The sequence below is a fragment of the Mauremys mutica genome, chromosome 6, assembly GCF_020497125.1.
Source record: "Mauremys mutica isolate MM-2020 ecotype Southern chromosome 6, ASM2049712v1, whole genome shotgun sequence".
In the NCBI taxonomy this organism is placed as follows: domain Eukaryota; kingdom Metazoa; phylum Chordata; order Testudines; family Geoemydidae; genus Mauremys; species Mauremys mutica.
In genome coordinates this window covers 114,403-129,724 of record NC_059077.1, presented here as the reverse complement: position 1 = coordinate 129,724, position 15,322 = coordinate 114,403, and the positions used below count along the sequence as shown (strand labels likewise).

Sequence of the window (15,322 nt, the reverse complement as noted above, 5' to 3'; positions counted from 1 at the left end):
AGTTTGGGAACCACTGATCTAGACTGTTCTCAGTGGTACCAGATGACAGAACAAGGAGTAATGGTCTCAAGTTGCAGTGAGGGAGGTTTAGGTTGGATATTAGGAAAAACTTTTTCACTGAGAAGGTGGTGAAGCACTGGAATGGGTTACCTAGGGAGGTAGTGGAATCTCCTTCCTTAGAGGTTTTTAAGGTCAGGCTTGACAAAGCCCTGATTGGGATGATTTAGTTGGGGATTGGTCCTGCTTTGAGCAGGAAGTTGGACTAGATGACATCCTGAGGTCCCTTCCAACCCTGATATTCTATACTGCCCCCCACCAAAGCCAGATCTGATGCAGTGTGCAAGCAGGCCTGTGGGAGGAGTGGTGCTATCAGAGCAACAGGTGAGAAAAATAAGTCTAGTACCTGTGTTTTGACAAACTGGGGTGGAGAGTGATGTGGGTGTCAGGCTAGAGAGAAAAAGGTTGTAGTAACTGAAACAGGAGAGTCTGAGCAAGAGTTTTAGCTTTGAGGAAAGAGAAGATGGATCAGGTTTTCGATACAATAAAGCAGGATTTGGATACTGCCAGGATGTAAGTGGTTGAGAGAGAAAAGTATTGGTCTGTAGCCCCAGCCCATCTTCTGCTCCAATTTTGAAGCTGGCTTTGAACTGAATAACCTGCTGTTGGTTAAAACGCACATAAGGAGCATGGTGGAAGAGAAGAGGGCTTGAAGATACCAGTCACTGGGGCAATCTGGTGCATTCCTGGGACAACTCCTAATTCTTCTGTAGCGTCTTTAGAATCAGGGATAGGAGTCCCCTGCGTCAGTCAGGTGTAGCATAAGAGGCACCCAAAGAATGGAAGGACCCCAGCAGTGGACCTCATCTACCCTTCACACATGGATTTAAAAAAACATTCCTAATATAAATATTCCCCAAACCTCACACGGGTCCCCAGTGGGAGCACAATCTTGTCTCACTCCTCTGAGCCTCTCACTCGACTCACCGCTGAAGCCTTCAGCCACCCCTTGGAGGCTTCACTCACTCTCAGGGCCCCATTGTTCTCCTGGGACTGGAAGGTCACGTTGCCCAGAGACAGGACTCCGGCCAGGATTGCCTGCATGTCCACCTGCTCCTAAAATACACAACAGAGATGGCTTGGGCCTGGCACCCACAGATGTGTGTGGGCATGTAACATACACATGATGAGCAAGCAGCCCCCTTCCATTGGAACTTCAAACTTCCTGCAGTGGTAAAGGGAGAGGAAAGTCAGGTGTGGGGGGGAGGGGAGGGGAAGAAAAGAGAGGAGAGCTCTGCACTGAATCTGCCAGCCTGAGAGCAGCACAGCAAAGTGAAGGAGGGAAGTAGAAGTGGAGCAAATGGGCTGACTAAGCAGAGGGGGTGGAGATGGTGACAGAATGCCCACTGTACTCACCTGTTCCTGGAAGCCCACCATGTCTAGGGCATTACGCACCTCCCAGTACTTGTGCTTCCAGCACTCAGCCACATCCTCTGTCCTAAACCATCCACTTATGTACCTGGGGAGACAAGTGAGTCAACCTGATATTATTTGTATTAGGGTACAGTCTACATACTGTGATGCTCTGTACCCCTGTATTCACCCCATGCACGCTATTATAATAATCTTTGCCCAAATATGCCTTGTGAGGTATCATTTGAAAACTCATAACTCACTGGTCAATACTGTACTCATAAAGTTATAAGATTCCACTGTATGGTGTTACTAAGATGTATTCCGATCTGGGAAGCAGCCAAACCATTTCCTCAGAGACAAAATACTTAGTCCTGCCTCTCAAGGTCCCTTCCAGTCCTATGAGTCTATGAAAGGACAAACTGATGCCTCAGCCAGGTGTAAATAGGCCAAACAGGCCATCACCCACTAAATGGCTATACATTGGCAGGAAAAGCCACATGAGCAAAAAAAAAAAATCTACATCTTAAAAAGTAACAGCTTGGGGTTTCCGTTCAAAGATTTTTTGTCTCCTGAACCTCAGCTGGAGATGCATCTCAAAGAAGGCAAAGAACTATAACAAGGGAGGGCAGACACCCCACATCATTGTTCCCTTTCTCTCTGCCCACAGTGTCCACGGTACCTGACAAACAAAGGAAGGGGCAGGGATCCTGACTGTAAGACTGCTGAAACATGTGGTGAGAGAGACCTTGCTTTGAATTCGCTCAAGTTTGTTGTTAGGCATTAGTTGTGTTTTACTTTTATTTTTATTGTAACCAATTCTAACCTTTATACCTCATGAGTTGTATTCACTTAAAATCTATCCTTTTGAAATAAATAAACTTGTTTTAGTGTTTTATCTAAACCCGTGTGTTTGAATTGAAGTGTATGGGAAATTCCATTTGGGATAACAGGATTTGCACATATTATTTTGTATTAATAAAATGACGGACTTCATATGAGCTTGTGTTGTCCAGAAGAGAGCTAGGCAGTACAAGGCACACATCTCTGCAGAAAGTCTGGGACTGGGAGTTTGCTGGTGTTGCTCTGTAGTGTAATTCAAGAGTAGCTGGCTATGGCACTCATACAATATAACTGGGAATAACTCATATGCTGGAAGCTGTGTGTGAACAGACCAGGAGTGATAGCTCTCACAGCATGGCAACGTAAAAGGCACCCCATGTAGGAGAGCTGACGGGACACAGTTGTTCAGTCCTGATTGTACCCCAAGTACACCACACATCTCATATGAGAGCATTGTGCAGGGCAGTCTCAGCGAGTCAGTCCCTGCCCCAGAGACAGCGCAGACATAGGGTAGGGGAAGCAGAGGTACAGAGAGGGGAGTGATTTCCCCAGGTCACTGGCAGATCCAGGAACAGAACACAAGTCTCCTGAGTCCCAGACCAGCGTCCCATCCATTAGACCACACTATGTCTCCATTCAGAGCCCAGCTCCAGCCTTCCATGACAATCCCCCAACCCTGTGCTCTCTTCTCATTACCTAACCCTCACACCAAGTCAAATCCTCTTCCCCACTCTCTCCCCTATGGGGCTGTAGGAGCCCCTTATTCTGACCTCCACTCCACTGAGAAGCCAGAGCAGGACCTGCCACTCACATACCTGTACAACGAGGGATCTAGCAGCCCATACATGTCTTTTTCCTCTGCAGTGAGCCCAGCAAACATATAATAGAAGACATGGAAATTCCTCTCTCCAGCATCTTGTTGCACCACACGAGACTTCTCTAGCAGATACTCACTCAGCTTGGCACCCCTCACTACATGGGGAAGGGGCAGAAGGAAAGAAATCAGCACACAGATGGCGGGTTCCACACACCCAGAGACCTAGTCCTAGGTCTCACCTGTACTCCTTTGGAACCTCAACTGCATGTATTTTCCAAAGCGACTGCTGTTGTCATTCATCACTGTTTGTGCATTGCCAAAGGCTTCGAGCAATGGGTTCACCTGGAAGGGAAATGGACAGAGTTGATGGGAAGGTCTAAGCAACATGGAACCCTTAATGTCCCCTCCCATCTACAGTGGCCCAACTAGGTTGCAGAAGGTATCAGAGGTATCATGTGAAACAGCCTCATGGCCTCTTGAGGAGCCAAAGAGGAGGGGGAAAAAAAAAAAAAGATTTGAGTCGCTCAAATGCAGCTGGAAATGCACACAGCAGCAAACTGATCCAATGCAACCATGGACTGTATAAGCAAAGGCACCACATCCTGGAGCAAGGAGGAGACAGTGTCAGGTCCTGGAGAGAACCCTTGGGATTCTGCCCTCAGCCCCTCAATCCCAGAAGCCTCCCACTCCCACCAATCAGTGAGGGTGAGGAGGGGTCCCTCTCATGGATGGCCCCAGATAGGATACTGTGTGCAGTTCTGGGGAACTCAATGACAGAAAGATAGACTCACTGAGGGAAGTTCACAGCAGAGAGAGAAATTAATATGGGGCAGAAGGACTGAGTTATAGGACTCAGAAAATAAATCTGTCAAGCTTGGCTAATAATGATGGGATGGAAGGGATGATAATACATGATCATCTGCAAATATGAGAAAGCTCCACTACAGGTTGCCCTGTGCCCCCAACCTCCTGTAGTGACTCACCTGCAGGTTCCAACACTCCAGCTGCAATTCATAGATTTTAAAGCCAGAAGGGACCATTATGATCCTCTAATTTGGCCTCCTGCATAAGAGGCCAGAGAAACTACCCCAGTAATCACTCCATCAAGCCCCTAACTTCTGGTTGAGCTATAGCACCTCCTTTTAAAAAAATATATATATCTAGTCTTGAATTAAAATACTGTATTTCAAGTGATGAAGAATACATCACATACTTATGTCAGATGTTCCAATGGTTAATTGCCCTCACTTAAATATGTTTCAGATTGGTAGCCATGTTAGTCTGTATCAGCAGAAAGAACGAGAAGTACTTGTGGCACCCTAAGGTCCCACAAGTACTCCTCGTTCTTTTTGTTAAATTTGTGTATTTTATTTCCAGACTGAATTTGTCTAGCTTCAGGGTCCAGAAACTGGATCTTGTTATGCCTTTGTTTGTTAGATTAAAGAGACCTCTGCTATCAGAAATCTCTTTCCCCCCACGTAGGTAAACGTAGGCAATGATCAAGTTACCTATTTAGCTTCTCTTGGATAAACTAAATAAATAGTCTGAGCTATCATAGAATACTAAGGTTGGAAGAGACCTCAGGAGGTCATCTAGTCCACCCCACTTCTCAAAGCAGGACCAACACCAATTAAATCATCCCAGCCAGGGCTTTGTCAAGCCTCTAAAGATAGCAATTCCACCACCTCCCTAGCTAACCCATTCCAATGCTTCACCATCCTCCTAGTGAAATAGTGTTTCCTAATATCCAACCTAGACCTCTCTCACTACAACTTGAGACCATTGCTTCTTGTTCTGTCATCTGTCACCACTGAGGACAGCCTAGCTCCATCTCCTCCTCCTCCCCCCGCCCACTCTTCTCTTCTGCAGACTAAATAACCCAGTTCCCTCAACCTCTCTTCATAAGTCATGTGCCCCAGCCCCCTAATCATTTTTGTTGCCCTCCGCTAGACTCTCTCCAATTTGTCCATATCCCTTCTGTAGTGGGGGGACCAAAACTGGACCTCACCAGTGCCGAATAGAGGGGAATAATCACTTCCCTTGATCGTCTGGCAATGCTCCTACTAATACAGCCCAATATGCTGTTGGCCTTCTTGGTAGCAAGGGTACACTGCTGACTCATATCCAGCTTCTCGCCCATTGTAATCCCCAGGTCCTTTTCTGCAGAACTGCTGCTTAGCCAGTCGATCCCCAGCCTAAAGAGTTTCTTTAGTCTCTCACTGTAAGGCAGGTTTTCCTGACCTTGAATCATTTTTGTAGCTCTCTTCTGAACCCTTTCCAATTGGTCAGCATCCTTTTGGAGGAGTGGACACCAGAACTGAACACACTATTCCAGTAATGGTTTTGTTAATGCTGTATATAGAAGCAATGCCACCTCCCTGTTTCTACTTGATACTCCCCTCCACATACATTCAATGCTCATATTTGCCCTCTTAGCTACAGCATCTTTACTGACTGCATCCCATACCAGCCTTACCATGATTTTGACTGGGATCAACATCAGGCTAACCAGCCTATGACCAGGGACATACTGTTTATTCTTTTTAAATACTGACACAACATTGGATATTTTCTAGTCCACTGGACTAGACTGTTCCCCAGTGTTCCAAGATATAATAAAAAACAATAACGGTTCAGAGAACTCCTTCGCTGATTCTTTTAATATTCTTAGGGCAGGTCCATACTCACTGCGCGGGTCGACGCGGTGAGTTCGACTTCTCGGAGTTCGAACTATTGCGTCTGATCTAGACGCGATAGTTCAAACTCCAGAAGCGCCGCGGTCAACTCCGGTACTCCACCACTGCAAACGGCGGTGGTGGAGTCGACGGGGGAGCCGCGGAGTTCGACCCCGCCGTGTCTGGACGGGTGAGTAGTTCGAATTAGGGTACTTCGAATTCAGCTACGCTATTCCCGTAGCTGAATTTGCGTACCCTAATTCGAACCCCCTTTTTAGTGTGGACCAGGCCTCTGATACAACTTATCTGGTCCTGCTGATTTAGAAATCTTTAACTTGAACAGATGCTGCTCAACATCCTCCCTAATTACTGACGGAATAGAAATTATTTCAGTAATCAGTAGATCATCCTGCTTCTTGCCAAATATTTAATGAACCCATGTGTCTTGTCTACAACATGACTGACAATCTAGTATTGGATTTATACTATTGCTAAGATTTCATTTACCCTGTGCTTTTGCCACTACCAGGTGACTCATCTGTAGAACCCCCTGAGCCAACTATGAGTTGCTCTGTGGCCATCCCTCCGTCTGTACCCCCACATTCTGTTTCAGTGACTCACCTGCAGTATCTGCTGCTCCAGCTGTGAGTTGCCCTTGCACAGGTGCATGATGTGTTGCAGCAGTAGCTTTACACTCTCGGTTTTCCCTGCACCACTCTCTCCGCTGTCAAAAAAGAGCAGAGGGTGAGGACAGGAAACTACCAACACAAGGACGCAGCTGCTGTTCCCCTTATGCCTCAGTGCATCTCCCCTTTCTCTGAACCAACACACCCCATGTACCAATACTACTGCACAGCTCCAGGTGCCTCCTACTGGCAGTGCCCACATTAGCACTACCTTTACCCATCCCCCCATGGCAACAGGTTCTATAGGGCACTGATCCCCTAGTAAGCCTCCACACACAGTGTAGCAATTTAACACCCTCCACTTGAAATTCTTCTCTGACACTAGGGATGGAGGGCTCTTACCCACACTGACATTGTCTCCCACCTATCTGTGAACTTGACCCACTGGGCAGCCCCTTAAGCAGTGGGGCCAAAAGGAATTTCTTAGTGTCCCCAGCTCTTGGCAAAGAGGGAGGAATGACCTTGAAAGGCACCTGTCTCACTGAATCCGTCACATATACTAGGCATTTCCTCCCCTCCCCACCCTTACAAGCAGAACTCGTCCCACTGCTTCAATGTCCGTAATTGGGCTGTGGTCCCGTGACAGGACATGTGCACTAGGACTTCATCCTGTGTGAAGATCTGTCAGTCACAAAGCAGAAGCAGGAAATAGCACACATACTCCAAAGGGCAGGACTGTTTACACACCTGGGCACTGCACTTTGTGTCCCAGGTGTGGCTTCTGCTCTGCAGCTCTCTGTAGCTACAGGGTGTAGTGGAGGGGTGATGTACAGTCTACTGGAGTGCTGGGGCAAACAGACTCCTGGGATTCAGGTGGGGGGGCCTGGTGACCTGAACTTCTCTCTCTAAATAAGACACAGGACAGCAGCAAAGGAGAAAGGGAGACCATCTTGGTTTGACATGCACCAGGCTGGACAGAAATCTAGGGTCAACACACAGCCAGGTGGTTGGGTGTTGCTCTGGTATGTGGGGGAGGGGGACAGTGTGCCAGTTTGGCACTCAGCAAAGAGGAAAAGTCCCAGCCTTCTGTTACTGTGTTACAGAGACACACCAGTTTCCAAGAGGGGGTTGTGACCCACCCAGACTTCCACTGGATGCTCGTGGCCCTACACAGTAATCACTAAAACCACCTTCTCTTTATGATATTTCTAGGGCACTCATCTATGCACTTAAGCACTGAACAGCTACAAAGAAACTGAGGGCATTTAGCTTCCCATTATTATTTATATTGTGGCATTATCCAGGAGCCCCAGTCATGGATCAGAGCCCCCAGTGTGCTGGGTATCACACAAATATAGAATAAAAAGACAGAATATAAGCTCTAGGAATCAGGAACTATGTAGTGCCTGCCCTTCCCCAGGTCGCAGGGTTGGGGCAGCTGGTTAATTTTAATGGGAGCCACGGCTGAGGAAAGGCTCTGTAGGTCTCAACACTGCCCTCTGACAGGGAGTTCCATCACCAGAGCCTGCTGCTGAGATAACTCTGTCCCCTGTATTGTGCACGCTGAATACAGCTACATGAGACTACCTCCCAGTTGGCCAGGCCCTAGAGCAAAGCATATTAGGGCGAGGACTTAATTTAGCTCTGACACCAGCAGGAATGGAGACAGTGGAATTCAGAGAACAGGGCAATGTGATCATATCTACCTTTGTTACTTAGGAGATGGCTGTTACGCAATGCGCCAGCTGAAGTCTCTGAGACACGTTTGCATTCGGACCCAGCAGAGAGTCAGTTGCAGTGACTAATCTGAGTAGTGAGGAATGTACAGATCACAGAGGCCATACTATTTCCTGGTCAGCTGAAGATGGGACCTCTCATCTGTGTGACAATATGTGTGCCCAGAAGCAACGGAATAAAACATTGCCCCAATACTATATGCTACTTCGACGGGCATTCATGGAGGTCATAGAAGTCACAGCTTCTGTGACCACTGTGAATTTTGCAGTACTGGTGCAGCTGACCCCAGGACCACCCTGGCAGCTGGGGAAGCCCCGGGGCCAGCTGCACCGGCCACTGCTCTGGCAGCCCAGGCAGCTGGTCCCCAGCACTGCCCTGGAGCAGCGGTCCGGGACAAGAGGCAGTGGGGTCCCAGGGCCCCAGGCCGTTCTCTGCCCAAACCAGCATTGGCAGGGCCCTGGGCCCTCCCCTGCCCAGACCAGCAGTGGAGGCGGTGGGGCCCCAGGCTGTCCCTCGCTCGTACTGGTGGCGGTGGCAGGGGGACCCGAGGCTACCCCCTGCAGCAGCAACTCGGGGCACAGGGCCAGGCTGCCCTCCCACAGCAGTCTTCAGGAGCACCCCCCTCCCAGCAGGTAAGATTTAGTCACAGGTATTTTTAGTAAAAGTCATGGACAGGTCACAGGCAATAAAGAAAGAGTCACGGCCCTGTGACCTGTCCATGACTTTTACTAAAAATACCCATGACTAAAACGTAGCCTTAGCTATGTGTAATAAGGGTGCCTTCCCTTCCCCCTGATCTTTGTTCACACTAAGTGTTCTCAGTTATTGCCTTTGCAGATAACACAAACCATGAACTTCCTGTTCTAGCACTGGAGAAGCTAGTTAATAACCTGAGATAGATAGACAGATAGATATTAGAGCCCTACCAAATTCACCATCCATTTTGGTCAATTTCACAGTCATAGGATTTTTTAAATCGTACATTTCATTATTTCAGCCATTTAAAGCTGAAATTTCATGGTGTTATAATTGTAGAGGTCCTGACCCAAAAAAGTTGGGGGGGGGGAAGGAAATCACAAGGTTTTGTGCAGGGAACTACAATACTGCTAACCTTACTTCTGCACTGCGGCTGGTGGCAGCGCTGCCTTCAGAGCTGGGCAGCTGGAGAGTGGTGGCTGCTATCCAGGAGCCCAGCTCTGAAGGGAGAGTCACCGCCAGCACCAGCGCAGAAGTAAGGATGGCATGATATGGTATTGCCATCCTTACTTCTGCGCTGCTGACTAAAGATGGGCCCTCAGTCAGCAGCTGTGCTCCCTCAGTCCTGCCCAAAGGGCTTTTGCCTCCAGCTGGTTCCCTCTACTGCCCTGTACAGTTCCACTAAGTCTAATGATGACATCATGGGGTTCCCTGTTTTTCATGTCAGGGTTCCACAGCAAATTCACTCCATTTATATCTATCTATGTTATACTGCCCATTGCTGTAGTGTCTAGAGCATCCCAGGTCAATTAGATCTCCATAGCCAGATCTCTAAAGGGCTCGGGGGGGTGGGGATGAGGGGGTGGTTTCTGCTCTTCTTCCTTCCTTGACTCTGTGGTTATAGGAGCCTCAACTTTGAGAATAAGGTTGTATTTTGTTTTTTTAATCCTCCTTATACTAGTTACAGTAGGAGCTACTCTTCCCAAAGAGGAGGCACCTACAGCAAACTTCAGTGTGGAGATTGAGCTAATTGGGAGTCTGACCCACTTTGAACTACCTCACCCAAAAATATTTACTTTCATCTCTCATGCACTTCACCATGGGCTTTGGCAGCTGTATTCCTCCAGAAAAACAGTGCCCTCAAATAGGTTGTGGATGGAGATGCGTTTGCAAATTAAGCTTGGTCCTGAACCACTGAGGATACTGAATATCAGAACCTCAAACAAGCAATGGAAGAAGGCTGGGAAGCAGCTGAGGGATCAGACCACAGGTGTAAAGTATTTGCAGCAGCCCATCCCCTTGAGATGGTAGAGAGCTGGATTTTGCACACCACTTCCATCTTTGCATTGCTTCTACAGATACAGCGAGTTACAGTTATCCAAGCTGAAGGTGAAAACAAGCGGATCATTGTAGCCAGGTCCTTGTCTGGAAAGAAAGGGTGAGTTTCCTACTACTATTTCTCACCACTGATGTACCTAATTGTCCAGGCACACACTCCAAGAGCTGCCATCCATTCTCTAACTCAGAGCCTGATAGTATTTATTACCCAAGTGATCTGTGATCCCAAAGCATGTCTGCCCCAGACACATATATTCTTTCCCTATCATTTCCTCTCCCTGGGAGCACTGTTCAATAAGACACATCTGGCCAAAACCCCAGGCCATCATCGTACTGGGGCTCCCTTCAATTTTTGCAGAATTTAATACTGGATATTAGGAAAATCTATTTCACTAGGAGGGTGGAGAAGCACTGGAATGGGTTACCTAGGGAGGTGGTGGAATCTCCATCCTTAGAGGGTCATAGAATATCAGGGTTGGAAGGGTCTTCAGGAGGTCATCTAGTCCAACCCCCTGCTCAAAGCAGGACCAATCCCCAACTAAATCATCCCAGCCAGGGCTTTGTCAAGCCTGACCTTAAAAGCCTCTAAGGAAGGAGATTCCACTACCTCCCTAGGTAACCCATTCCAGTGCTTCACTACCCTCCCAGTGAAAAAGTTTTTCCTAATATACAACCTAGACCTCCCCCACTGCAACTTGAGACCATTGCTCTTTGTTCTGTCATCTGCCACCACTGAAAACAGTGTAGCTCCATCCTCTTTGGAACCCTCCCTTCAGTTAATTGAAAGCAGCTATCAAATCCCCCCTCATTCTGACTGAACAATTCCAGTTCCCTCAGCCTCTCCTCATAAATCATGTGCTCTAGTCCCCTAATCATTTTTGTTGCCCTCTGCTGGACTCTGTCCAGTTCTGGGCCCCACACTACAAGAATGATGTGGAAAAATTGGAAACAGTACTCCAGATGAGGCCTCACCAATGTCGAATAGAGGGGAATGATCACGTTCCTTGATCTGCTGGCAATGCCCCTACTCATACAACCAAAATGCCGTTAGCCTTCTTGGCAACAAGGGCACACTGGCAACTCATATCCAGCATCTAGTCCACTGTAACCCCTAGGTCCTTTTCTGCAAAACTGCTGCCTAGCCATTCAGTCCCTAGTCTATGGCAGCGCATGGGATTCTTCTGTCCTAAGTGCAGGATTCTGCATTTGTCCTCGTTGAACCTCATCAGATTTCTTTTGGCCCAATCCTCTAATTTGTCTGGCCACAGACTGGAGGGTGCAAAGTTGATAGTTCCATCTTGTCTGCTCTCCCTTTCAGTGATGCTGGTCTGACAAGACCATACTGTCCCACGATATGGAGACTTACAAATATTTTGAATTGCTTTCTCTTACCTGATGACGATACACTGGTTCTGAGGTCCTGTTGCCAGATGCCCCAGCATGGCCTGGTATGCTCTGTCAGCAATAGCAAAGATGTGAGGGGGTAGGGTGCCCTTGTCATGGTTATGATATTTCTCTGATACCTGGGAGCAGGGGGAGAATTCAATTAAAGTGAAATACCAGAACAGTTAGGGGACAGAGGGTAAATTCTCCCCTCCTCACTTCGGCTAGCCACTGAGACAAGGGAGGGAGAAGCCATCAAAGTTGTTGGTTTATTTTTTTTTTTAAATATGTAGTTTAGATTACATTTTCCAGGGTTTGATAGAGCAGATCAAACAATACACCATATGTCAGATGAAGATTTCCAGAAACATAACGTGCCCCAGAACCCCATGCCACTGCCCTGCTTAGAACCTCTGGCTTATTGTAAAGGTCATCTCTGTTCTTGAGCATTTGTGGGTAGGATGGCAAGGGTAGGGTGTAAACAGGAGGAATGACGTGAGGGTTGCTGCAAGCAGGATTGTTTTTTACTACTGGATGGTCAGTTCAATGAGTACATTGTAGATTTAAAACATTCTAAAATATTTTGTTTCAAATAGGATGAAGTGCCTAGAGCCATGGGTGACACAGAGAAATCAAAACAAAGCTGACAAAATCCATATGAGACTTACTACATTTTGAAAAAAAATAGGAACTCAAAAGTACATGGAAACGCCTCCTACAAAAGCCCAACTAGCCACATTTCTTACAGGTAACAATATAACTTCACAGAGAAGTAATGTGATTCAAACATCAAGAGCAAAGGGTGCACTTGTGCACAACTCTGTTCCCTGTCTGGCCCGCCCCCTAGAAGGGCCACCTGCATCTCCCCCCCACACCCCAGGATGAGACACCACACACTCATGCTCCTCACACCATACACTGGAATGAGGGGACACTTACTGGTTTCTCGTAGAGCGGAAGACTCTGGAACGGGTTCATCGCAATCAGAATGTCCCCAATATATGTCTGATGTAAAAGGAAAATTCCCACCAACCAGGTAAGCAAACATTGCACAGTGCCCCATGGACCCCTTGCACTACACTACTGAGGAGTGGCGAGGAAACCATGTCCCATGGGGTCTCTCTCCCCAACTTCCCCCCAGTGCTCACAGGGTCTCCCGCCCAACACCTCCAGTGTTCCCCTGGGTCTCCCTCCACCACCAGATACAGTACTTGTAACGAAAGAGGTACCCCAGGGCTCAAGCATTTTTTTTTATTTGCATAATTGAGGCTGCAATCATAGGGGTGCTGGGGCTCAGCCCTAGCAGCACAAATTAAGCACTGCCCACACGCTCCTGGTCTCTCACCCCACCCCACCCCACCAATGTCCCGTGGGGTCACCTACTCCCCCATCCCTGGTCTCCCGCCTCAGCGCCCCCCCCTCTCTCTCTCTCACTCTCACTCACACACACAGCGTCACACGATGTCCCGCGGGGTTTCCTGCCCCCCGCTGTCCCTTACGCACTTCCAGCGCCAGCCCCCCACCTCCACCTGGTGTCCCGCGGGGGTCGGTTCTCCCACCCTCCAGTCATTTCCCAGCTAGGGGAGACCCCTCCCCCCGCCCGGCCCCGGCCCCGGCCCCGGCTCCCCCCTCACATAGACCCGCTGCTGCAGGAAGCGGCCGCTCAGATTCTGAAGCAACCTCGCCTCGTCCAGCTCCTCCAGGGCAGCCAGATCTTCAGTCCCGCCGCAGGCCAGCGGCCCCGGCTCCCCAGGAGGCACCATCCCAGCAAGGCTTGGCTCTGAGCCCGACCCGGCAACCGCAGGCGAGCTTCCGCCCAGGAGCCTTCGAGACTCGGCCCCGCTCAGCGTGTCCGTCGGCTCCTCCCTTTCTGGCCCCCAGCCCTGCCCTGGGTCGGGCAGTCCCACCTCAGCCCACTCCCCCTGCGCGCTCCCTTCCTCCTTCCCCACAGCCAAGCTCTGCTTGACAACATGGTTTTCTCACTAAAAAAGTCTCTAGGAGCCTACAGCTTGTATTTTCCACTCCATGCATCCAATGAAGTGGGTTTTAGCCCAGGAAAGCTTATGCCCAAATAAATTTGTTAGTCTCTAAGGTGTCACAAGGACGCCTCGTTTTTGCCCAAGGAGTGACTCCCAACCACCAGGCCACAGGCAGGCCCAGTGCAACCATTTAGGCGACCTAGGATTTGGGGGGTGGCATTTTCTTCGGCAGCAACCACAGTGGCCGGATCTTCGGCCGCCCTGGTCGCCGCCAGCATTTAGGCGGAGGGAGCTGGGGCAGGGGAGCGCGGGGAGGGCCACCTGCAGCAAGTAAAGTGGGGGGGCACGCAGGGGAACTCCCCGCCCCAGCTCACCCCTGCCCCGCCTCCTCCCAGAGCATGCCGTTGCTGCTTCACTTCTCCCGCCTCCCAGGCTTGCGGTACCTAAACTGATTGGCGCCACAAGCCCGGGAGGCGGGAGAAGTGAAGCAGCGACGGCGTGCTCGGGGAGGAGGCGGGGCAGGGGTGAGCTGGGGCGGGGGAGGGTGCCTCAGGGCAGAGGGTGCGGGGTGGGGAGCTGCTGTGGGGGGGGCGCCTCAGAGTAGAGGGGGGAGCTGCCACGGGAGGGGCACCTCAGGGCGGGGGTGGGGGTGGGCGCAAGGTGGAAGTTTCGCCTAGGGCGTGAAACATCCTTGCACCGGCCCTGGCCACAGGGCAGTGAAGTCTGGGGTCCAGCTCTAACCACGACTTTCACATAATGGGGCTGAACCCCTAGCCAGCGGCGGCTCCAGGCACCAGCGCCTCCAGGCACCAGCGCTCCAAGCGCGTGCCTGGGGTGGCAAGCCGCAGGGGGCGCCGTACCAGTCCCTGCGAGGGCGGCAGTCAGGCAGCCTTCGGCGGCTTGCCTGCGGGAGGTCCGCCGGTCCCACGGATTCGGCAGCAATTTGGCGGCAGGTACGCTGAATCCGCGGGACTTGCCGGACCTCCCACAGGCATGCCGCCGAATCCGCAGGACCGGGGAAGTCCTGCAGGCATACCGCCAGAGGCAGCCTGCCTGCCATGCTTGGGCGGCAAAAAAGCTAGAGATGCCCCTGACTACAGCCACTCTACCCTCATAGGAGGGATCCCAGCATACGGCATAACCAGGGCACTTCCCTTTGTTTATAAAGATATAGAGAAGTTAAGCTACTCATGGAGCTACCTGAGCAGGGGCGGCTCTAGCAATTTCGCCGCCCCAAGCACGGCGGCACGCCACGGGGTGCGCTCTGCCGGTCGCCGGTCCCGCGGCTCCGGTGGACCTCCTGCAGACGTGCCTGCAGAGGGTCCGCTGGTCCCACGGCTCTGGTGGACCTCCCGCAGGCATGCCTGCGGATGCTCCACCGAAGCCGCCCAGGCACGCCTGCGGGAGGTCCACCAGAGCCGCCTGCCGCCCTCCCGGCGACTGGCAGAGCGCCCCCCGCGGCATGCCGCCCCAAGCACGCGCTTGGCGTGCTGGGGCCTGGAGCCGCCCCTGTACCTGAGCCAATGATCCCCAGACACAGCACCACTAGTGGAGCTGCAGGTAAAACTAGTTTACAAAAAATCTCTCTACCCTTGACAGATAGGTCACCAACTGCCTTGAAAGTATATTTTATATTTTTTCATGAGCCATCCTCACAGAGAAAGGATGGCTTTGTGTCTACACTCACACAAGGAAACACAAAACACCTTATGCCAGAGGCCGGGGCGGCTCTATGTATTTTGCCACCCCAAACACGGCAGGCAGGCGGCTTTTGGCGGCACACCTGGGGGAGGTCTGCTGGTAACGCGGATTCGGCTG

The 15,322-nt window shown here is 50.4% G+C and overlaps 1 protein-coding gene across 1 annotated transcript in view; it reads right to left on the bottom strand.

Annotated features, from left to right (window-relative positions):
• Positions 1-13,368, bottom strand: part of LOC123373220 (myosin-IIIb-like) — a 142,690-nt gene extending 129,322 nt beyond the window's left edge. Inside the window, exons 1-8 of the mRNA XM_045022086.1 lie at positions 13,160-13,368; positions 12,465-12,530; positions 11,535-11,665; positions 6,367-6,469; positions 3,310-3,412; positions 3,069-3,225; positions 1,414-1,516; positions 985-1,113 (exon numbers count right to left, since the gene is read on the bottom strand). Coding sequence (XP_044878021.1) covers positions 985-1,113; positions 1,414-1,516; positions 3,069-3,225; positions 3,310-3,412; positions 6,367-6,469; positions 11,535-11,665; positions 12,465-12,530; positions 13,160-13,288 — 921 coding nt within the window. The 5' untranslated portion in view covers positions 13,289-13,368. The remainder of the gene's footprint in view (positions 1-984; positions 1,114-1,413; positions 1,517-3,068; positions 3,226-3,309; positions 3,413-6,366; positions 6,470-11,534; positions 11,666-12,464; positions 12,531-13,159) is intronic.
• Between the last annotated feature and the right edge of the window lie 1,954 nt (positions 13,369-15,322).